General features: G+C 42.3%; 1 protein-coding gene across 2 annotated transcripts in view; it reads right to left on the bottom strand.

Annotated features, from left to right (window-relative positions):
• Positions 1-25,691, bottom strand: part of LOC139758179 (alkaline phosphatase-like) — a 136,778-nt gene that overhangs the window by 7,941 nt on the left and 103,146 nt on the right. For both annotated transcript variants that reach the window (XM_071679388.1, XM_071679389.1), the window contains exons 10-11: positions 22,642-22,739; positions 11,569-11,692 (exon numbers count right to left, since the gene is read on the bottom strand). In XM_071679388.1, the coding sequence (XP_071535489.1) occupies positions 11,569-11,692; positions 22,642-22,739 (222 nt within the window). The remainder of the gene's footprint in view (positions 1-11,568; positions 11,693-22,641; positions 22,740-25,691) is intronic.

Below are 25,691 nucleotides of genomic sequence, written 5' to 3'. Positions count from 1 at the left end.
TGAGACTCAGGCTAAGGACGACCTCGTCCTTCTTCATGTGAGACTCATGTTAAGGATGACTCATCTTCTTCATGTGAGACTGACTTTAAGGAGGAACTCCACTTTCCTCATGTGAGACTTAGGTTAAGGACGACCTCCACGTTCCTCATGTGAGACTCAGGTTGAGGACGACCTCGACCTTCCTCATGTGAGACTCAGGTTAACGAAGACCTCGACCTTCCTCATGTGAGACTCAATTTAAGGGTGATTTTCACCTTACTCATGTGAGACTGAGGTTAAGGACGACCTCCACCTTCCTCATGTGAGGCTTAGGTTAAGGACGACCTCAACCTTCCTCATGTGAGACTCAGGTTAAGGACGACCTCAACCTTCCTCATGTGAGGCTCAGGTTAAGGACGACCTCGACCTTCCTCATGTGAGACTCAGGTTAAGGACGACCTCGAACTTCCTCATGTGAGACTCAGGTTAACGACGACCTCCTTTTTCCTCATTTGAGTCTTAGGCTAAGGACGCCCTCCACCTTCCTCATGTGAGACTCATGTTAAGGACAACCTACATCTGCCTCATGTGAGACTCAGGTTAAGGACGACCTCCTCCTTCCTGTAAGACTCAGGTTAAGTACGTCCTCCACCTTCCTCATGTGAAACTCAGGCTGAGGACGACCTCGACCTTCCTCTAGTGAGACTCAGGTTAAGGACGACCTCCACCTTCCTCATATGAGACTCAGGTTAAGGACGACCTCCACCTTCCTCATGTGAGACTCAGTTTAAGGATTACCTCCACGTTCCTAATGTAAGGCTTAGGTTAAGGACGACCTCCATCTTCCTCATGTGAGACTCAGTTTAAGGACGACCTCCAATTTCCTCATGTGAGACTCAGGTATGACTTCGACCTTCCTCATGTGAGACTCAGGTTAAGGACGACCTCGACCTTCCTCATGTGAGACTCAGGTTAAGTACGACCTCAACCTTCCTCATGTGAGACTCAGGTTAAGGACGACCTCAACCTTCCTCATATGAGACTCAGGTTAAGGACGACCTAGACTTTCCTCATGTGAGACTCAAGTTAAGGATGACTTTCACCTTCCTCATGTGAGACAAAGGCTAAGGACTTCGACCTTCTTCATGTGGGACTCAGGTTAAGGACGACCTCCACCTTCCTCATGTGACACTCCGGTTAAGGACGACCTCCACGTTCCTCATGTGAGACTCAGGTTAAGGACGACCTCCACCTTCCTCATGTGAGACTCAAGTTAAGGACGCCCTCCACCTTCCTCATGTGAAACTCATATTAAGGACGACCTGCACCTCCCTCATATGAGACTCAGCCTAAGGATTAACTCCACGTTCCTCATGTAAGACTCAGGTTAAGGACGACCTCCACCTTCCTCATGTGAGACTCAGGTTAAGGATGACCTCCATCTTCCTCATGTGAGACTCAGGTTAAGGACGACCTCTACCTTCCTCATGTGAGACTCATGTTAAGGACGACCTCCACCTACCTCATGTGAGACTGAGGTTAAGGACGACCTCCACCTTCCTCATGTGAGACTCAGGTTAAGGATGACCTCCATCTTCCTCATGTGAGACTCAGGTTAAGGATGACCTCCACCTTCCTCATGTGAGACTCAGGTTAAGGACGACCTCCACCTTCCTTATGTGAGACTCAGGTTAAGTACGACGTACACCTTCCTCATGTGAGACTCATGTTATGGATGACCTCCATCTTCCTCATGTGAGACTCAGGTTAAGGACGACCTCCACCTTCCTGCAGTATACTTTCTCACACAAGACACAGCGAGGTGTTGCGTCTCTTGTTGTCATCTTCATCTTTTCACTCAGGTTTAATATCATAAACCAACTTTGGACTTTGTGTTCCTCCCATTGTAATTGGATGCAATCATCCGAGCTTTTCAGTTCCCTCGTGACCTCCCTCGTGACCTTCCCGTCATCTGAAAACACATACAGGTCCCTCCTCCACTCCTCCCCCCGGGTTTCATACGTTCTGGCAAGTCATTCACAAAGATCAACACGTGACCCTCTGCCACACTCCAGTGTGTGTGTGTGTGTGAGTATGTGTGTGTGTGTGTGTAAGTATGTGTGTGTGTGTGTGTGTGTGTGTGTGTGTGTGTGTGAGTATGTGTGTGTGTGTGTGTGTGAGTATGTGTGTGAGTGTGTGTGTGTGTGTGTGTGTGTGTGTGTGTGTGTGTGTGTGTGTGTGTGTGTGCGTGTGTGTGCGGGTGTGTGTGTGCGGGTGTGTGTGTGTGCGTGTGTGTGTGCGTCTGTGTGTGTGTGTATGTGTGTGTGTGTGTGTGTGTGTGTGTGTGCTGTAATTACCTATTCCATGTCTGGAACATTCTCTGCTCTCATTGTTAACTTCATGTATGTCGTCTACCTTCACCATGTCTTCTGTCATATTCTTCCAGTCCTCCGTCAATCTCATGGTAACATAACAAGTATTTCTTTACATCCTTTTAACAAGTTCCATGATTCCGTGTTGTGTCTTCTGGTTGTTCTCTTCCCACACATCTTGAAGTTCTGTTCACTGCATGCGTCGCTTCGTTGATCTGTTATAAGAACTTAATGGCTTTGATCAAGTCATTCCTTGCTCTTCTTTCTACCAAAGTGGCAAATTCAAAGCCTCTCGTCCTCCTCTTATGTTACCTCTTGATTGTGGTGCCATCTGTGTTTGCTTCCTCTGGACCTTCTCTATTTGCTTCCTCTGGACCTTCTCTATTTGCTTCCTCTGGACCTTCTCTATTTGCTTCCTCTGGAACTTCTCTATTTGCTTCCTCTGGACCTTCTCTATTTGCTTCCTCTGGACCTTCTCTATTTGCTTCCTCTGGAACTTCTCTATTTGCTTCCTCTGGACCTTCTCTATTTGCTTCCTCTGGAACTTCTCTATTTGCTTCCTCTGGACCTTCTCTATTTGCTTCCTCTGGACCTTCTCTATTTGCTTCCTCTGGACCTTCTCTATTTGCTTCCTCTGGACCTTCTCTATTTGCTTCCTCTGGACCTTCTCTATTTGCTTCCTCTGGACCTTCTCTATTTGCTTCCTCTGGACCTTCTCTATTTGCTTCCTCTGGACCTTCTCTATTTGCTTCCTCTGGACCTTCTCTATTTGCTTCCTCTGGACCTCCTCTATTTGCTTCCTCTGGACCTTCTCTATTTGCTTCCTCTGGACCTTCTCTATTTGCTTCCTCTGGACCTTCTCTATTTGCTTCCTCTGGACCTTCTCTATTTGCTCGTTGTATTCCGAAGGTAAGGTGACCCAAGCCGAGAAGTATATTCTAGTTTCGGCCTTAAGGAGGAGGTGAAGGGTTCGCTGTATATTTCGTTATCGATAAACTTGAAAGCTTTTCTGATATTTGCCAGCAGACAGTTGGTCTGCTTAAATATTCTCCCAGTCCATATGGGAGTCTGGCTAAGGGATGAATTCCTTCTTATGCACGGAATCCTGAAGCTAATAAACAATAACCAAAGTGAGGCCTTTTATCACTTCTCTTCCATCCTCATTATTCTACATTTCTTTGAGCTGACTTTCATCAGCCATGAATCAGACCAAATTTGAACTTTGTTTAGGTCCCTTTGTAAGTTGATGCAATCCTCGCCACTTCCCTCATGACTTGCATCATTTGTAAATATATCCCGGTGAGACTTCAGGCAGGTCAGAGGAGACTCCATAACTTCAGGAAGGTCATCAAGATAGATCAAGAGGAGACTCCATAACTTCAGGCAGGTCATCAAGATAGATCAAGAGGAGACTCCATAACTTCAGGCAGGTCATCAAGATAGATCAAGAGGAGACTCCATAACTTCAGGCAGGTCATCAAGATAGATCAAGAGGAGACTCCATAACTTCAGGCAGGTCATCAAGATAGATCAAGAGGAGACTCCATAACTTCAGGCAGGTCACCAAGATAGATCAAGAGGAGACTCCATAACTTCAGGAAGGTCATCAAGATAGACCAAGAGGAGACTCCATAACTTCAGGCAGGTCACCAAGATAGATCAAGAGGAGACTCCATAACTTCAGGCAGGTCACCAAGATAGATCAAGAGGAGACTCCATAACTTCAGGCAGGTCATCAAGATAGATCAAGAGGAGACTCCATAACTTCAGGCAGGTCATCAAGATAGATCAAGAGGAGACTCCATAACTTCAGGCAGGTCACCAAGATAGATCAAGAGGAGACTCCATAACTTCAGGCAGGTCATCAAGATAGATCAAGAGGAGACTCCATAACTTCAGGCAGGTCATCAAGATAGATCAAGAGGAGACTCCATAACTTCAGGCAGGTCATCAAGATAGATCAAGAGGAGACTCCATAACTTCAGGCAGGTCATCAAGATAGATCAAGAGGAGACTCCATAACTTCAGGCAGGTCATCAAGATAGATCAAGAGGAGACTCCATAACTTCAGGCAGGTCATCAAGATAGATCAAGAGGAGACTCCATAACTTCAGGCAAGTCATCAAGATAGATCAAGAGGAGACTCCATAACTTCAGGCAGGTCACCAAGATAGATCAAGAGGAGACTCCATAACTTCAGGCAGGTCATCAAGATAGATCAAGAGGAGACTCCATAACTTCAGGCAGGTCATCAAGATAGATCAAGAGGAGACTCCATAACTTCAGGCAGGTCATCAAGATAGATCAAGAGGAGACTCCATAACTTCAGGCAGGTCATCAAGATAGATCAAGAGGAGACTCCATAACTTCAGGCAGGTCATCAAGATAGATCAAGAGGAGACTCCATAACTTCAGGCAGGTCATCAAGATAGATCAAGAGGAGACGCCATAACTTCAGGCAGGTCATCAAGATAGATCAAGATGAGACGCCATAACTTCAGGCAGGTCACCAAGATAGATCAAGAGGAGACTCCATAACTTCAGGCAGGTCATCAAGATAGATCAAGAGGAGACGCCATAACTTCAGGCAGGTCACCAAGATAGATCAAGAGGAGACGCCATAACTTCAGGCAGGTCACCAAGATAGATCAAGAGGAGACTCCATAACTTCAGGCAGGTCATCAAGATAGATCAAGAGGAGACTCCATAACTTCAGGCAGGTCATCAAGATAGATCAAGAGGAGACTCCATAACTTCAGGCAGGTCATCAAGATAGATCAAGAGGAGACTCCATAACTTCAGGCAGGTCATCAAGATAGATCAAGAGGAGACTCCATAACTTCAGGCAGGTCATCAAGATAGATCAAGAGGAGACTCCATAACTTCAGGCAGGTCATCAAGATAGATCAAGAGGAGACGCCATAACTTCAGGCAGGTCATCAAGATAGATCAAGATGAGACGCCATAACTTCAGGCAGGTCATCAAGATAGATCAAGAGGAGACTCCATAACTTCAGGCAGGTCATCAAGATAGATCAAGAGGAGACGCCATAACTTCAGGCAGGTCATCAAGATAGATCAAGATGAGACGCCATAACTTCAGGCAGGTCATCAAGATAGATCAAGAGGAGACTCCATAACTTCAGGCAGGTCACCAAGATAGATCAAGAGGAGACTCCATAACTTCAGGAAGGTCATCAAGATAGACCAAGAGGAGACTCCATAACTTCAGGCAGGTCACCAAGATAGATCAAGAGGAGACTCCATAACTTCAGGCAGGTCACCAAGATAGATCAAGAGGAGACTCCATAACTTCAGGCAGGTCATCAAGATAGATCAAGAGGAGACTCCATAACTTCAGGCAGGTCATCAAGATAGATCAAGAGGAGACTCCATAACTTCAGGCAGGTCACCAAGATAGATCAAGAGGAGACTCCATAACTTCAGGCAGGTCATCAAGATAGATCAAGAGGAGACTCCATAACTTCAGGCAGGTCATCAAGATAGATCAAGAGGAGACTCCATAACTTCAGGCAGGTCATCAAGATAGATCAAGAGGAGACCCATAACTTCAGGCAGGTCATCAAGATAGATCAAGAGGAGACTCCATAACTTCAGGCAGGTCATCAAGATAGATCAAGAGGAGATGGTCCCAGATCAGGTACGCAGTCATCCAATGTGATGGAGCTCTTAACGAGATATCTCCTCACTTTGTCTTAGACTCAGTGTCATCAAGATTAAGTTCATAGAGGAGTGATTGATCCTTGAGGACATAGTAGCGCAAGCCGACCACACTCTGGTAAGCTCTCTCTATCATGTACCGTGAGGTATCTCCTTTTTCTTGTCTCTTTTAAGAATTTTCAGTGTTTTCTCTCATCTTCCTCATACTGGGCATGGCCATCGTGATTGATATCTTCGTTACACTTTGGAGATTACAATTAAAACACTACATCACTTCCCTTACAGCGACGTCCTCTTCCATATGTACCTGTATTCGTCCATATTTTATTTACTCTGTCTGTTGTTACAGGAGCCAAGTTTCCCTGCTTCACTTCTCTCTCTTCCTCACTCATGGCCAGGCAGACGACCTGAATTCTTCTTGATGTTACACTGTGGTACAATCCCTCCTAAAACCAACCTTTTCCTTACATTCTGTCCACTATCTTCCTTACTGATCTATATCGTCATATTTGTATACTTATTATGCCCTATGTTACCAGTTAGCTGTCTTCCTGCTAAATACCTCCTCCTCATCTGCTACTGGCGTTCCCTGCTATTCTCCAGATGTTATACTGTGGATGTAATTCCTCAATAATAGCATACTTGTTCTTGCAATACTCTCGTTTAGAACTGATCTTCTTGCTAGATAACTCCAAGTCATAGTTATAACTGGTCGTTTCTTGCTAAATAACTCCAAGTTATAGTTATAACTGGTCGTTTCTTGCTAAATAACTCCAAGTTATAGTTATAACTGGTCGTTTCTTGCTAAATAACTCCAAGTTATAGTTATAACTGGTCGTTTCTTGCTAAATAACTCCAAGTTATAGTCATAACTGTCCTTTCTTGCTAAATAACTCTAAGTTATAGTTATAACTGGTCGTTTCTTGCTAAATAACTCCAAGTTATAGTTATAACTGGTCGTTTCTTGCTAAATAACTCCAAGTTATAGTTATAACTGGTCGTTTCTTGCTAGATAACTCCAAGTTATAGTTATAACTGGTCGTTTCTTGCTAAATAACTCCAAGTTATAGTTATAACTGGTCGTTTCGTGCTAAATAACTCCAAGTTATAGTTATAGTTATAATTGGTCGTTTCTTGCTAGATGACTCCAAGTTATAGTTATAGTTATAACTGGTCGTTTCTTGCTAGATGACTCCAAGTTATAGTTATGATTATAGTTATAACTGTTCGTTTCTTTACGTCTTGATTATAGCCACAAATTATTTTGTTTATGACCAAAATTTGGTCTGGCATTTGTACAACTTCCAGAAACCTTTCGTAAGTATACATATCTTCTTTCTTCCTTGTCATCTTCATCTTCCAGTACCAACAATAGATAATGATATCTTCCAGTACCAACAATAGATAATGATATCTTCCAGTACCAACAATAGATAATGATATCTTCCAGTACCAACAATAGATAATGATATCTTCCAGTACCAACAATAGATAACGATATCTTCCAGTACCAACAATAGATAATGATATCTTCCAGTACCAACAATAGATAATGATATCTTCCAGTACCAACAATAGATAATGATGTCTTCCAGTACCAACAATAGATAATGAAATCTTCCAGTACCAACAATAGATAATGATATCTTCCAGTACCAACAATAGATAATGATATCTTCAAGTACCAACAATAGATAATGATATCTTCAAGTACCAACAATAGATAATGATAATTTCCAGTACCAACAATAGATAATGATATCTTCCAGTACCAACAATAGATAATGATATCTTCCAGTACCAACAATAGATAATGATATCTTCCACTACCAACAATAGATAATGATAATTTCCAGTACCAACAATAGATAATGATATCTCCCAGTACCAACAATAGATAATGATATCTTCCAGTACCAACAATCGATAATGATATCTTCCAGTACCAACAATAGAGAATGATATCTTCCAGTACCAACAGTAGATAATGATATCTTCCAGTACCAACAATAGATAATGATATCTTCCAGTACCAACAATAGATAATGATACCTTCCAATACCAACAATAGATAATGATATCTTCCAGTACCAACAATAGATAATGATATCTTCCAGTACCAACAATAGATAATGATATCTTCCAGTACCAACAATAGATAATGAAATCTTCCAGTACCAACAATAGATAATGAAATCTTCCAGTACCAACAATAGATAATGATATCTTCCAGTACCAACAATAGATAATGATATCTTCCAGTACCAACAATAGATAATGATATCTTCCAGTACCAACAATAGATAATGATATCTTCCAGTACCAACAATAGATAATGATATCTTCCAGTACCAACAATAGATAATGATATCTTCCAGTACCAACAATAGATATAGATATCTTCCTAGTACCAACAATAGATAATGATATCTTCCAGTACCAACAATAGATAATGATATCTTCCAGTACCAACAATAGATAATGATATCTTCCACTACCATCAATAGATAATAATATCTTCCACTACCAATAATAGATAATGATATCTTCCAGTACCAACAATAGATAATGATATCTTCCAGTACCAACAATAGATAATGATATCTTCCAGTACCAACAATAGATAATGATATCTTCCAGTACCAACAATAGATAATGATTTGCCTCTATCATCTCCCAGTTTTCCTAATTTTGGTGCTACCCATTTGCCAGTTTGAGTGTTGAACTCTCACTGTCTTCTACTTTATCTCAAGCCTCAATTTTAGACAACAAGTACTGCTCTGCATACCCTACACTGTACAAGCACTTCCCTGCATACCCTACACTGTACAAGCACTGCCCTGCATACCCTACACTGTACAAGCAATGCCCTGCATACCATACACTGTACAAGCAATGCCCTACATGCCCTGCACTGTACATGCACTGTCCTGTATACCCTACACTGTACAAGCACTGCCCTGCATACCCTACACTGTACAAGCACTGCTCTGCATACCCTACACTGTACAAACACTGCCCTGCATACCATACACTGTACAAGCACTGCCCTACATACCCTACACTGTACAAGCACTGCCCTGCATACCCTACACTGTACAAGCACTGCCCTGCATACCCTACACTGTACAAGCACTGCCCTACATACCCTACACTGTACAAGCACTGCCCTGCATACCCTACACTGTACAAGCACTGCCCTGCATACCCTACACTGTACAAGCACTGCCCTGTATACCCTACACTGTACAAGCACTGCCCTGCATACCCTACACTGTACAAGCACTGCCCTGTATACCCTACACTGTACAAGCACTGCCCTGCATACCCTACACTGTACAAGCACTGCCCTGCATACCCTACACTGTACAAGCACTGCCCTACATACCCTACACTGCACAAGCACTGCCCTGCATACCCTACAATGTACAAGCACTGCCCAGCATACCCTACACTGTACAAGCACTGCCCTGCATACCCTGCACTGTACAAGCACTGCCCTGTATACCCTACACTGTACAAGCACTGCCCTACATGCCCTGCACTGTTCAAGTACTGTCCTGTATACCCTACACTGTACAAGCACTGCCCTGCATACCCTACACTGTACAAGCACTGCCCTGCATACCCTACACTGTACAAGCACTGCCCTGCATACCCTACACTGTACAAGCACTGCCCTACATGCCCTGCACTGTTCAAGTACTGTCCTGTATACCCTACACTGTACAAGCACTGCCCTGCATACCCTACAGTGTACAAGCACTGCCCTACATGCCCTGCACTGTACAAGCACTGCCCTGCATACCCTATACTTTACAAGCACTGCCCTGCATACCCTATACTGTACAAACATTGCCCTTCATTCCCTACACTGTACATGCACTGCCCTGCATACCCTACACTGTACATGCACTGCCCTGCATACCCTACACTGTACAAGCATTGCCCTTCATTCCCTACACTGTACATGCACTGCCCTGCATACCCTACACTGTACAAGCACTGCCCTGCATACCCTACACTGTACATGCACTGCCCTGCATACCCTACACTGTACAAGTACTGCCCTGCATACCCTACACTGTACAAGTACTGCCCTGCATACCCTACACTGTACATGCACTGCCCTGTATACCCTACACTGTACAACACTGCCCTGCATACCCTACACTGTACACGTACTGCCCTGCATACCTTACACTGTATATGCACTGCCCTACATACCCTACACTGTACAAACACTGCCCTGCATACCCTACACTGTACATGCACTGCCCTGTATACCAAGCACTGTACAAGCACTGCCCTGTATACCCAGCACTGTACAAACACTGCCCTATGTAACCTGCACTGTACTAACCTTACCTAAGGCAAGTCTAACAGTGCACATTACTGCCTGTGTAGCCTCGTGCCCCTCGTTGTGTTAGCATGACTCCAGGTTTATATGTTCCTGTACATCATTCTTCATGTTCAGTGTCTTGATCACGTGTCAACAAGACACTCCACATGGACTGTATGCATTTCATTCATTTCCTGTAGCTGATCAGCCATTGCAAACATCAGATTTCAGTTTTTCTTAACGCAATCAATTCATGATTTTTCCTCAATTCATGTAGCTCTGGAATCCCCTTTATTAATATGAATATTAGACTATATTCAAAGAGTATATTTCAGATATCACTAAGTTTCAATTACACCTTATGACGCCTTTCGAGTCTTCATTATGATCCCATAGCTTATTTACCTCCACGTCTGATGGTGACCACTTCTTGTCTTGTTTCTTTCAAACATCTTCTCTACAATATTGATCATCTGTGGATCATCATGTTTCATCTAGTCTCCTCAAGTTTCCAGTTTGCCTTCCCATATCTGATTCTTATACTGAAGATCTTAATTTGATTCACCAAAACAGTAAACAACATTATCACATACACGTTTTACATAGAAATATAATGTATCCACCAGAGAGCATAATGAACACTCAATTGTTTGTGTTGTCTTATGGTTGTAAATATTGTACCATTTATCTTACTTTCAGTTTCCTCTTAATATTAATTTCTAAACATATATGTTCATATATGTTCTTTCTGTGTGAGTTGCTGACAATATTTACTATATATATATATATATATATATATATATATATATATATATATATATATATATATATATATATATATATATCCATCCTGTATGTGGATAATACTTGAAGAAAATGTTGTACTAAGGATTGGCAATACCTGATGATTGGCGCCTCTGCCACAACTTCAGTCCAACAGACACGTATCATCCAGGCGCTCGCGCCCGCCACACTCTACCCCATCCAGGTGTGCACACCCGGTGGTCTTGCCTGCACCAGCCAGGTCGTCCTCTGAGGTATTGCTTGCACCAGCCAGGTCGTCCTCTGAGGTCTTGCCTGCACCAGGCAGGTCGTCCCCTGAGGTCTTGCCTACACTAGTGTGTGTGTGTATGTGTGTCTGTGTGTGATGGTACACTAGGTGAGCGAGCACAACAAGGTTACTATAGATACTACCTATTGCATACACGGCCACCTCCTCTCCCCCGTGGGCCTCCTCCCCGTCCACTGTGGGAACGGCTGCTAACGAGACGAAGTCCTTGTGTGTGGTGTCGACCCCCGTCAGGTTGGGACGCACCACCTGCGGGCAAGATGGTCCAGTGTGAGGGAGGGCGAGACACGCACGCAGCTGCTCACAATGCTGGAGGAGATCCATCTGTCATCACACGACGACAACCACTGAGGAGGAGGATTGGCCAGCAGCCAGGGATGACTACAACAAGAACAACAAACAGCCAGGAATGACTACAACAAGAACAACAAACAGCCAGGAATGACTACAACAAGAACAACAAACAGCCAGGAATGACTACAACAAGAACAACAAACAGCCAGGAATGACTACAACAAGAACAACAAACAGCCAGGAATGACTACAACAAGAACAACAAACAGCCAGGAATGACTACAACAAGAACAACAAACAGCCAGGAATGACTACAACAAGAACAACAAACAACCAGGAATGACTACAACAAGAACAACAAACAGCCAGGAATGACTACAACAAGGACAACAAACAGCCAAGAATGACTACAACAAGGACAACAAACAGCCAAGAATGATTACAACAAGAACAACAAACAACCAGGAATGACTACAACAAGAACAACAAACAGCCAGGAATGACTACAACAAGAACAACAAACAGCCAGGAATGACTACAACAAGAACAACAAACAGCCAGGAATGACTACAACAAGAACAACAAACAGCCAGGAATGACTACAACAAGAACAATAAACAGCCAGGAATGACTACAACAAGGACAACAAACAGCCAAGAATGACTACAACAAGGACAACAAACAGCCAAGAATGACTACAACAAGAACAACAAACAACAAGGAATGACTACAACAAGAACAACAAACAGCCAGGAATGACTACAACAGGGACAACAAACAGCCAAGAATGACTACAACAAGAACAACAAACAGCCAGGAATGACTACAACAAGAACAACAAACAGCCAGGAATGACTACAACAAGAACAACAAACAGCCAGGAATGACTACAACAAGAACAACAAACAGCCAGGAATGACTACAACAAGAACAACAAACAGCCAGGAATGACTACAACAAGAACAACAAACAGCCAGGAATGACTACAACAAGAACAACAAACAGCCAGGAATGACTACAACAAGAACAACAAACAGCCAGGAATGACTACAACAAGAACAACAAACAGCCAGGAATGACTACAACAAGAACAACAAACAGCCAGGAATGACTACAACAAGAACAACAAACAGCCAGGAATGACTACAACAAGAACAACAAACAGCCAGGAATGACTACAACAAGAACAACAAACAGCCAGGAATGACTACAACAAGAACAACAAACAGCCAGGAATGACTACAACAAGAACAACAAACAGCCAGGAATGACTACAACAAGAACAACAAACAGCCAGGAATGACTACAACAAGAACAACAAACAGCCAGGAATGACTACAACAAGAACAACAAACAGCCAGGAATGACTACAACAAGAACAACAAACAGCCAGGAATGACTACAACAAGAACAACAAACAGCCAGGAATGACTACAACAAGAACAACAAACAGCCAGGAATGACTACAACAAGAACAACAAACAGCCAGGAATGACTACAACAAGAACAACAAACAGCCAGGAATGACTACAACAAGAACAACAAACAGCCAGGAATGACTACAACAAGAACAACAAACAGCCAGGAATGACTACAACAAGAACAACAAACAGCCAGGAATGACTACAACAAGAACAACAAACAGCCAGGAATGACTACAACAAGAACAACAAACAGCCAGGAATGACTACAACAAGAACAACAAACAGCCAGGAATGACTACAACAAGAACAACAAACAGCCAGGAATGACTACAACAAGAACAACAAACAGCCAGGAATGACTACAACAAGAACAACAAACAGCCAGGAATGACTACAACAAGAACAACAAACAGCCAGGAATGACTACAACAAGAACAACAAACAGCCAGGAATGACTACAACAAGAACAACAAACAGCCAGGAATGACTACAACAAGAACAACAAACAGCCAGGAATGACTACAACAAGAACAACAAACAGCCAGGAATGACTACAACAAGAACAACAAACAGCCAGGAATGACTACAACAAGAACAACAAACAGCCAGGAATGACTACAACAAGAACAACAAACAGCCAGGAATGACTACAACAAGAACAACAAACAGCCAGGAATGACTACAACAAGAACAACAAACAGCCAGGAATGACTACAACAAGAACAACAAACAGCCAGGAATGACTACAACAAGAACAACAAACAGCCAGGAATGACTACAACAAGAACAACAAACAGCCAGGAATGACTACAACAAGAACAACAAACAGCCAGGAATGACTACAACAAGAACAACAAACAGCCAGGAATGACTACAACAAGAACAACAAACAGCCAGGAATGACTACAACAAGAACAACAAACAGCCAGGAATGACTACAACAAGAACAACAAACAGCCAGGAATGACTACAACAAGAACAACAAACAGCCAGGAATGACTACAACAAGAACAACAAACAGCCAGGAATGACTACAACAAGAACAACAAACAGCCAGGAATGACTACAACAAGAACAACAAACAGCCAGGAATGACTACAACAAGAACAACAAACAGCCAGGAATGACTACAACAAGAACAACAAACAGCCAGGAATGACTACAACAAGAACAACAAACAGCCAGGAATGACTACAACAAGAACAACAAACAGCCAGGAATGACTACAACAAGAACAACAAACAGCCAGGAATGACTACAACAAGAACAACAAACAGCCAGGAATGACTACAACAAGAACAACAAACAGCCAGGAATGACTACAACAAGAACAACAAACAGCCAGGAATGACTACAACAAGAACAACAAACAGCCAGGAATGACTACAACAAGAACAACAAACAGCCAGGAATGACTACAACAAGAACAACAAACAGCCAGGAATGACTACAACAAGAACAACAAACAGCCAGGAATGACTACAACAAGAACAACAAACAGCCAGGAATGACTACAACAAGAACAACAAACAGCCAGGAATGACTACAACAAGAACAACAAACAGCCAGGAATGACTACAACAAGAACAACAAACAGCCAGGAATGACTACAACAAGAACAACAAACAGCCAGGAATGACTACAACAAGAACAACAAACAGCCAGGAATGACTACAACAAGAACAACAAACAGCCAGGAATGACTACAACAAGAACAACAAACAGCCAGGAATGACTACAACAAGAACAACAAACAGCCAGGAATGACTACAACAAGAACAACAAACAGCCAGGAATGACTACAACAAGAACAACAAACAGCCAGGAATGACTACAACAAGAACAACAAACAGCCAGGAATGACTACAACAAGAACAACAAACAGCCAGGAATGACTACAACAAGAACAACAAACAGCCAGGAATGACTACAACAAGAACAACAAACAGCCAGGAATGACTACAACAAGAACAACAAACAGCCAGGAATGACTACAACAAGAACAACAAACAGCCAGGAATGACTACAACAAGAACAACAAACAGCCAGGAATGACTACAACAAGAACAACAAACAGCCAGGAATGACTACAACAAGAACAACAAACAGCCAGGAATGACTACAACAAGAACAACAAACAGCCAGGAATGACTACAACAAGAACAACAAACAGCCAGGAATGACTACAACAAGAACAACAAACAGCCAGGAATGACTACAACAAGAACAACAAACAGCCAGGAATGACTACAACAAGAACAACAAACAGCCAGGAATGACTACAACAAGAACAACAAACAGCCAGGAATGACTACAACAAGAACAACAAACAGCCAGGAATGACTACAACAAGAACAACAAACAGCCAGGAATGACTACAACAAGAACAACAAACAGCCAGGAATGACTACAACAAGAACAACAAACAGCCAGGAATGACTACAACAAGAACAACAAACAGCCAGGAATGACTACAACAAGAACAACAAACAGCCAGGAATGACTACAACAAGAACAACAAACAGCCAGAATGACTACAACAAGAACAACAAACAGCCAGGAATGACTACAACAAGGACAACAAACAGCCAGGAATGACTACAACAAGAACAACAAACAGCCAGGAATGACTACAACAAGGACAACAAACAGCCAGAATGACTACAACAAGAACAACAAACAGCCAGGAATGACTACAACAAGAACAACAAACAGCCAGGAATGACTACAACAAGTACAACTAGCAGATAGGGATGACTACAACAAAAAAAACAAACAACCAGGAATGACTACAACAAGAACAACAAACAGCCAGGAATGACTACAACAAGAACAACAAACAGCCAGGAATGACTACAACAAGAACAACAAACAGCCAGGAATGACTACAACAAGAACAACAAACAACCAGGAATGACTACAACAAGAACAACAAACAGCCAGGAATGACTACAACAAGAACAACAAACAACCAGGAATGACTACAACAAGAACAACAAACAGCCAGGAATGACTACAACAAGAACAACAAACAGCCAGGAATGACTACAACAAGAACAACAAACAGCCAGGAATGACTACAACAAGAACAACAAACAGCCAGGAATGACTGCAACAAGAACAACAAACAGCCAGGAATGACTACAACAAGAACAGCAAACAGCCAGGAATGACTACAACAAGAACAACAAGCAACCAGGAATGACTACAACAAGAACAACAAACAACCAGGAAATACTACAACAAGAACAACAAACAGCCAGGAATGACTACAACAAGAACAACAAACAGCCAGGAATGACTACAACAAGAACAACAAACAGCCAGGAATGACTACAACAAGAATAACAAACAACCAGGAATGACTACAACAAGAACAACAAACAGCCAGGAATGACTACAACAAGAACAACAAACAGCAAGGAATGACTACAACAAGAACAACAAACAGCCAGGAATGACTACAACAAGGACAACAAACAACCAGGAATGACTACAACAAGGACAACAAACAGCCAGGAATGACTACAACAAGAACAACAAACAGCCAGGAATGACTACAACAAGGACAACAAACAGCCAAGAATGACTACAACAAGAACAACAAACAGCCAGGAATGACTACAACAAGAACAACAAACAGCCAGGAATGACTACAACAAGAACAACAAACAGCCAGGAATGACTACAACAAGAACAACAAACAGCCAGGAATGACTACAACAAGAACAACAAACAGCCAGGAATGACTACAACAAGAACAACAAACAGCCAGGAATGACTACAACAAGAACAACAAACAGCCAGGAATGACTACAACAAGAACAACAAACAGCCAGGAATGACTACAACAAGAACAACAAACAGCCAGGAATGACTACAACAAGAACAACAAACAGCCAGGAATGACTACAACAAGAACAACAAACAGCCAGGAATGACTACAACAAGAACAACAAACAGCCAGGAATGACTACAACAAGAACAACAAACAGCCAGGAATGACTACAACAAGAACAACAAACAGCCAGGAATGACTACAACAAGAACAACAAACAGCCAGAATGACTACAACAAGAACAACAAACAGCCAGGAATGACTACAACAAGAACAACAAACAGCCAGGAATGACTACAACAAGAACAACAAACAGCCAGGAATGACTACAACAAGAACAACAAACAGCCAGGAATGACTACAACAAGAACAACAAACAGCCAGGAATGACTACAACAAGAACAACAAACAGCCAGGAATGACTACAACAAGAACAACAAACAGCCAGGAATGACTACAACAAGAACAACAAACAGCCAGGAATGACTACAACAAGAACAACAAACAGCCAGGAATGACTACAACAAGAACAACAAACAGCCAGGAATGACTACAACAAGAACAACAAACAGCCAGGAATGACTACAACAAGAACAACAAACAGCCAGGAATGACTACAACAAGAACAACAAACAGCCAGGAATGACTACAACAAGAACAACAAACAGCCAGGAATGACTACAACAAGAACAACAAACAGCCAGGAATGACTACAACAAGAACAACAAACAGCCAGGAATGACTACAACAAGAACAACAAACAACCAGGAATGACTACAACAAGAACAACAAACAGCCAGGGATGACTACAACAAGAACAACAAACAGCCAGGAATGACTACAACATGAACAACAAACAGACAGGAATGACTACAATAAGAACAACAAACAGTAAGGAATGACTACAACAAGTACAACAAACAGCCAGGAATGACTACAACAAGAACAACAAACAGCCAGGAATGACTACAACAAGAACAACAAACAGCCAGGAATGACTACAACAAGAACAACAAACAGCCAGGAATGACTACAACAAGAACAACAAACAGCCAGGAATGACTACAACAAGAACAACAAACAGCCAGGAATGACTACAACAAGAACAACAAACAGCCAGGAATGACTACAACAAGAACAACAAACAGCCAGGAATGACTACAACATGAACAACAAACAGCCAGGAATGACTACAAGAACAACAAACAGCCAGGAATGACTACAACAAGAACAACAAACAGCCATGAATGACTACAACAAGAACAACAAACAGCTTGGAATGACTACAAGTACAACAAGCAAACAGGAATGACTACAACAAGAACATCAAACAGCCAGGAATGACTACAACAAGAACAACAAACAGCCAGGAATGACTACAACAAGACAACAAACAGCCAGGAATGACTACAACAAGAACAAACAACCAGGAAAGACTACAACAAGAACAACAAACAGCCAGGAATGACTACAACAAGTACAAGCAGCCAGGAATGACTACAACAAGTACAACAAGCAGTCAGGGATGACTACAACAAAAACAAACAACCATGAATGACTACAAGAACAACAAGCAACCAGGGATGACTACAACAAGAACAAACAACCATGAATGACTACAACAAGAACAACAAGCAGCCAGGAAGACTACAAGAAGAACAACAAACAGCCAGGAATGACTACAACAAGTACAACAAGCAGACAGGAATGACTACAACAAGAACAACAAACAGCCAGGAATGACTACAACAAGAACAACAAACAGCCAGGAATGACTACAACAAGAACAACAAACAGCCAGGAATGACTACAACAAGTACAACTAGCAGACAGGAATGACTACAACAAGTACAACAAGCATCCAGAGATGACTACAACAAGAACAACAAACAGGGATGACCACAACAAGAACAACAAGCAACCAGGTATGACTACAACAAGAACAAGCAGCCAGGGATGATTACAACAAGAACAACAAGCAAGTAGGGATGACTAAAACAAGAACAACAAGTAGGCAAGGATGACTACAACAAGAACAACAAGCAGACAGGGATGAAACAATACGAACAACAAACAGCCAGAGATGACTAGAAGAACAACAAGCAGCCTAGGATAACTACACCAAGAACAACAAGCAGAGAAGGATGACTGCAAGAACAAGGAGTCAGGGATGACTACAACAAGAACAACAAGCAGTCAAGGATGACTACAACAAAAACAAGAAGCCAGTGATGATTACAACAAGAACAACAAGCAGCCAGTGATGACTACAACAAGAACAACAAGAAGCCAGGGATGACTACAACAAGAACAACAAACAACCAGGGATGACTACAAGAACAACAAGCAGCCAGGGATGACTAAAACAGGAACAACAAGAAGCCAAGGATAACTACAAGAACAAGAAGCAGCCAGGGATGACTACAACAAGAATAACAAGAAGAGAGGGATGACTACAACAAGAACAACAAGCAGGCAGGGATGACTACAACAAGAATAACAAACATACAGGGATGACTACAACAAGAACAACAAGCAGCCAGGAATGACTACATCAAGAACAAGTAACCAGGGATGACTACAACAAGAACAACAAGGAGCCAGGGATGACTACAACAAGAACAACAAGCAGCCAGGGATGACTACAACAAGAATAACAAGCAGCCAGGGATGACTACAACAAAAACAACAAGCAGTCAGGGATGACTACAAGAACAACAAACAGGCAAGGATGACTACAACAAGAACAACAAGCAACCAGGGATGACTACAACAAGAACAACAAGAAGCCAGGGATGACTACAAGAACAACAAGCAACCAGGGATGACTACAACAAGAAAAACAAGCAGCCAGGGATGACTACAACAAGAACAACAAGCAGCTAGGGATGACAAACAAGAACAAGCAGGCAGGGATGACTACAAGAACAACAAGCAGCTAGGGATGACCACAACAAGAACAGCAAGCAGCCAGGGATGACTACAACAAGAACAACAAGGAGCCAGGGATGACTACAACAAGAACAACAAGCAGGCAGGGATGACTACAACAAGAACAACAAGAAGCCAAGGATAACTACAACAAGAACAAGAAGCAGCCAGGGATGACTAAAACAAGAACAACAAGCAGCTGATGATGACTACAACAAGAACAACAAGCAGGGAAGGATGACTACAACAAGAAGGACAGGTAGCCAGGGATGACTACAACAAGAACAACAAGCAGCCAAGGATGGCTACAACAAGAGCAACAAGCAGCCAGGGATGGCTACAACAAGAACAACAAGAAGCCAAGGATAACTACAACAAGAACAAGAAGCAGCCAAGGATGACTACAAGAACAAGCAGCCAGGGATGACTACAACAAGAACAACAAGATGCCAAGGATGACTACAGCAAGAAGAAGACCAACAAGCAGCCAAGGATGACTACAAGAACAAACAGCCAGTAATGACTACAACAAGGACAACAAGCAGCAAGGGATGACTACAACAAGCAACCAGGGATGACTACAACAAGAACAACAAGCAGACAAGGATGACTACAAGTACAACAAGCAGCCAGGGATGACTACAACAAGAGCAACAAACAGCCAGGGATGTCTACAACAAGAATAACAAGAGAGGGATGACTACAACAAGAACAACAAGCAGGCAGGGATGACTAAAACAAGAACAACAAGCTGCCAGGGATGACTACAACAAGAACAACAAGCAGACAGGGATGACCACAACACGAACAACAAACAGCCAGAGATGACTACAACAAGAACAACAAGAAGCCAAGGATAACTACAGCAAGACAAGAAGCAGCCAGGGATGACTACAACAAGAACAACAAGCAGCCAAGGATGACTACAACAAGAGGAAGCAGCCAGAATGACTACAACAATTACAACAAGCAGCCAGGGATGACTACAACAAGAACAACAAGCAACCAAGGATGACTACAAGAACAAACAGCCAGGGATGACTACAACAAGAACAACAAGCAGACAGGGATGACCACAACACGAACAACAAACAGCCAGAGATGACTACAACAAGAACAACAAGCAGTCAAGGATGACTACAACAAGAACAAGAAGCAGCCAGAGATGACTACAAAAAGAACAACAAGCAGCCAGGGATGACTACAACAAGCAACCAGGGATGACTACAAAAACAACAAGCAGACAAGGATGACTACAAGTACAACAAGCAGCTAGGGATGACTACAACAAGAACAACAAGCAGCTAGTGATGACTACAACAAGAATAACAAGAAGGAAGGGATGACTACAACAAGAACAACAAGCAGGCAGGGATGACTACAAAAAGAATAACAAGCAGACAGGGATGACTACAACAAGAACAACAAGCAGCCAGGAAGGACTACAACAAGAACAAGTAGACAGGGATGACTACAACAAGAACAACAAGGAGCCAGGGATGACTACAACAAGAACAAGCACCAGGATGACTAAAACAAGAACAAGCAGCCAAGGATGACTATAACAAGAACAACAAGCAGGCAGGGATGACTACAACAGGAACAACAAGCAGTCAGGGATGACGACGACAAGAACAACAATCACCAGGGATGACGACGACAAGAACAACAAGCAGGCAGGGATGACTACAACAAGAACAACAAGCAGCCTGGGATAACCAGAACAAGAACAACAAGCAGGCAGGGATGACTACAACAAGAACAACAAGCAGCCTGGGATAACCACAAGAAGAACAACAAGCAGGCAGGGATGACTACAACAAGAACAAGCAGCCTGGGATAACCACAAGAAGAACAACAAGCAGGCAGGGATGACTACAACAAGAACAACAAGCAGCCTGGGATAACCACAAGAAGAACAACAAGCAGGCAGGGATGACTACAACAAGAACAACAAGCAGCCTGGGATAACCACAAGAAGAACAACAAGCAGGCAGGGATGACTACAACAAGAACAATAAGCAGTCTGGGATAACCACAAGAAGAACAACAAGCAGGCAGGGATGACTACTACAACAAGAACAACAAGCAGCCTGGGATAACCACAAGAAGAACAACAAGCAGGCAGGGATGACTACTACAACAAGAACAACAAGCAGCCTGGGATAACCACAAGAAGAACAACAAGCAGGCAGGGATGACTACTACAACAAGAACAACAAGCAGCCTGGGATAACCACAAGAAGAACAACAAGCAGGCAGGGATGACTACAACAAGAACAACAAGCAGCCTGGGATAACCACAAGAAGAACAACAAGCAGGCAGGGATGACTACAACAAGAACAACAAGCAGTCTGGGATAACCACAAGAAGAACAACAAGCAGGCAGGGATGACTACTACAACAAGAACAACAAGCAGCCTGGGATAACCACAAGAAGAACAACAAGCAGGCAGGGATGACTACAACAAGAACAACAAGCAGTCTGGGATAACCACAAGAAGAACAACAAGCAGGCAGGGATGACTACTACAACAAGAACAACAAGCAGCCTGGGATAACCACAAGAAGAACAACAAGCAGGCAGGGATGACCACAACAAGAACAACAAGCAGCCTGGGATAACCACAACAAGAACAACAAGCCGGCAGATATAGCTACAAGAAGAATCACTACAAGTGTGACCTTCTTCATTGTGGTGATGACCCACCTGTTCACCGTCCCAGGTGTAGTTGTAGCCGTGGCCGGTGGTAAACATGAGCGTGGTGTAGGGCAGGCCGTCCGTGACGTACCTGTTGGTCACCAATCCTGAGAGAGAGAGAGAGAGTTACTGGCCTGAGTTACCGTACATGACTGCTGAACTTTCAGGGTTCAGGTTATCGTACAGGAGAGGGGAAGTATCGTACAAGGTGGAGAGTGAATGAAGTTTTCAATGATCGTAATAAGACTAGATTATCATGGTTGAAGGTCTGCACAAGATCAACGTACTCGACCGAGAGTTAAGAACATCATACAAGAACACGAACTGTTGTATTACAGGGGTTCTTATCATACAAGGAGGATTGCTATCATACAAGGAGGATTGCTATCATACAAGGAGGATTGCTATCATACAAGGAGGATTGCTATCATACAAGGAGGACTGCTATCGTACAAGGAGTGTTGTTACCGTATACATAGGTTTCTTATAGTACAAGATAGGTTGTTATCGTACTGGGAGTGTTGTCGTTTAAGAGTTTTATATCGTACAAGACGGAATGTTAACGTAAGAGAAAGGTAGTTATCGTGTGCAACAAGTGTTGGTATTATTCCCTCAGGCAGGAACTGCTGTGAGAGCAAGGGTTTATGGTCGCTGGGTTATTGAGGAAGGAGTAGATGATTTGAACTACATTGTGAATACACCAGAAAGACACAAGCCAAGCCAATTGTGTCACATAAACATGATAAAAACTTATAATAGAAATTCTGCAAAGGATGATGATGTTAAAATGTGTCTTGTGCATACGTTAGTCTGATGATGTAGAAGTATTGTGCATGTGTTATGTCGGATGATGTAGAGGTATTGTGCATGTGTTATGTCTGATGATGTAGAGGTATTGTGCATGTGTTATGTCTGATGATGTAGAGGTATTGGGCATGTGTTATGTCTGATGATGTAGAGGTATTGTGCATGTGTTATGTTTGATGATGTAGAGGTATTATGCATGTGTTATGTCTGATGATGTAGAGGTATTGTGCATGTGTTATGTCTGATGATGTAGAGGTATTGTGCATGTGTTATGTCTGATGATGTAGAGGTATTGTGCATGTGTTATGTCTGATGATGTAGCGATATTGTGCATGTGTTATGTCTGATGATGTAGAGGTATTGTGCATGTGTTATGTCTGATGATGCAGTGGTATTGTGCATATGTTATGTCTGATGATGCAGAGGCATTGTGCATGTGTTATGTCTGATGATGTAGAGGTATTCTGCATGTGTTATGTCTGATGAAGTACAGGCATTGTGCATGTGTTATGTCTGATGATGTAGAGGTATTGTGCATGTGTTATGTCTGATGATGTAGTGGTATTGTGCATGTGTTATGTCTGATGATGTAGAGGTATTGTGCATGTGTTATGTCTGATGAAGTACAGGTATTGTGCATGTGTTATGTCTGATGATGTAGTGGTATTGTGCATGTGTTAAGTCTAATGAAGTACAGGTATTGTGCATGCGTTAGTCTGATGATGTAGAGGTATTGTGCATGTGTTATGTCTGATGATGTAGAGGTATTGTGCATGTGTTATGTCTGATGAAGTACAGGCATTGTGCATGTGTTATGTCTGATGATGTAGAGGTATTGTGCATGTGTTATGTCTGATGATGTAGTGGTATTGTGCATGTGTTATGTCTGATGATGTAGAGGTATTGTGCATGTGTTATGTCTGATGAGGTACAGGTATTGTGCATGTGTTATGTCTGATGAAGTACAGGTATTGTGCATGATTTATGTCTGATGATGTAGTGGTATTGTACATGTGTTAAGTCTAATGAAGTACAGGTATTGTGCATGCGTTAGTCTGATGATGTAGAGGTATTGTGCATGTGTTATGTCTGATGATGTAGAGGTATTGTGCATGCGTTAGTCTGATGATGTAGAGGTATTGTGCATGTGTTATGTCTGATGATGTAGAGGTATTGTGCACGTGTTATGTCTGATGAAGTACAGGTATTGTGCATGTGTTATGTCTGATGATGTAGAGGTATTGTGCATGTGTTATGTCTGATGATGTAGAGTATTGTGCATGTGTTATGTCTGATGATGTAGAGGTATTGTGCATATGTTATGTCTGATGAAGTACAGGCATTGTGCATGTGTTATGTCTGATGATGTAGAGGTATTGTGCATGCGTTAGTCTGATGATGTAGAGGTATTGTGCATATGTTATGTCTGATGATGTAGAGGTATTGTGCATGTGTTATGTCTGATGAAGTACAGGTATTGTGCATGTGTTATGTCTGATGATGTAGAGGTATTGTGCATGTGTTATGTCTGATGATGTAGAGGTATTGTGCATGTGTTATGTCTGATGATGTAGAGGTATTGTGCATGTGTTATGTCTGATGAAGTACAAGCATTGTGCATGTGTTATGTCTGATGATGTAGAGGTATTGTGCATGCGTTAGTCTGATGATGTAGTGGTATTGTGCATGTGTTATGTCTGATGATGTAGAGGCATTGTGCATGTGTTATGTCTGATGATGTAGTGGTATTGTGCATGTGTTATGTCTGATTATGTAGAGGTATTGTGCATGTGTTATGTCTGATGATGTAGAGATATTGTGCATGTGTTATGTCTGATGATGTAGAGGTATTGTGCATGTGTTATGTCTGATGAAGTACAGGCATTGTGCATGTGTTATGTCTGATGATGTAGAGGTATTGTGCATGCGTTAGTCTGATGATGTAGAGGTATTGTGCATGTGTTATGTCTGATGAAGTAGTGGTATTGTGCATGTGTTATGTCTGATGATGTAGAGGTATTGTGCATGTGTTATGTCTGATGATGTAGAGGTAGTGTGCATGTGTCATGTCTGATGATGTAGAGGTAGTGTGCGTGTGTTATGTCTGATGATGTAGAGGTATTGTGCATGTGTTATGTCTGATGATGTAGTGGTATTGTGCATGTGTTATATCTGATGACGTACAGGCATTGTGCATGTGTTAAGTTTGATGGTGTAGAGGTATTGTGCATGTGTTATGTCTGATGAAGTAG

Source organism: Panulirus ornatus, chromosome 29 (assembly GCF_036320965.1).
Source record: "Panulirus ornatus isolate Po-2019 chromosome 29, ASM3632096v1, whole genome shotgun sequence".
NCBI classification, from domain to species: Eukaryota; Metazoa; Arthropoda; class Malacostraca; order Decapoda; family Palinuridae; genus Panulirus; species Panulirus ornatus.
The sequence above is the reverse complement of the archived record's forward strand: the minus strand, read 5'-3'. Positions and strand labels throughout refer to the sequence as shown.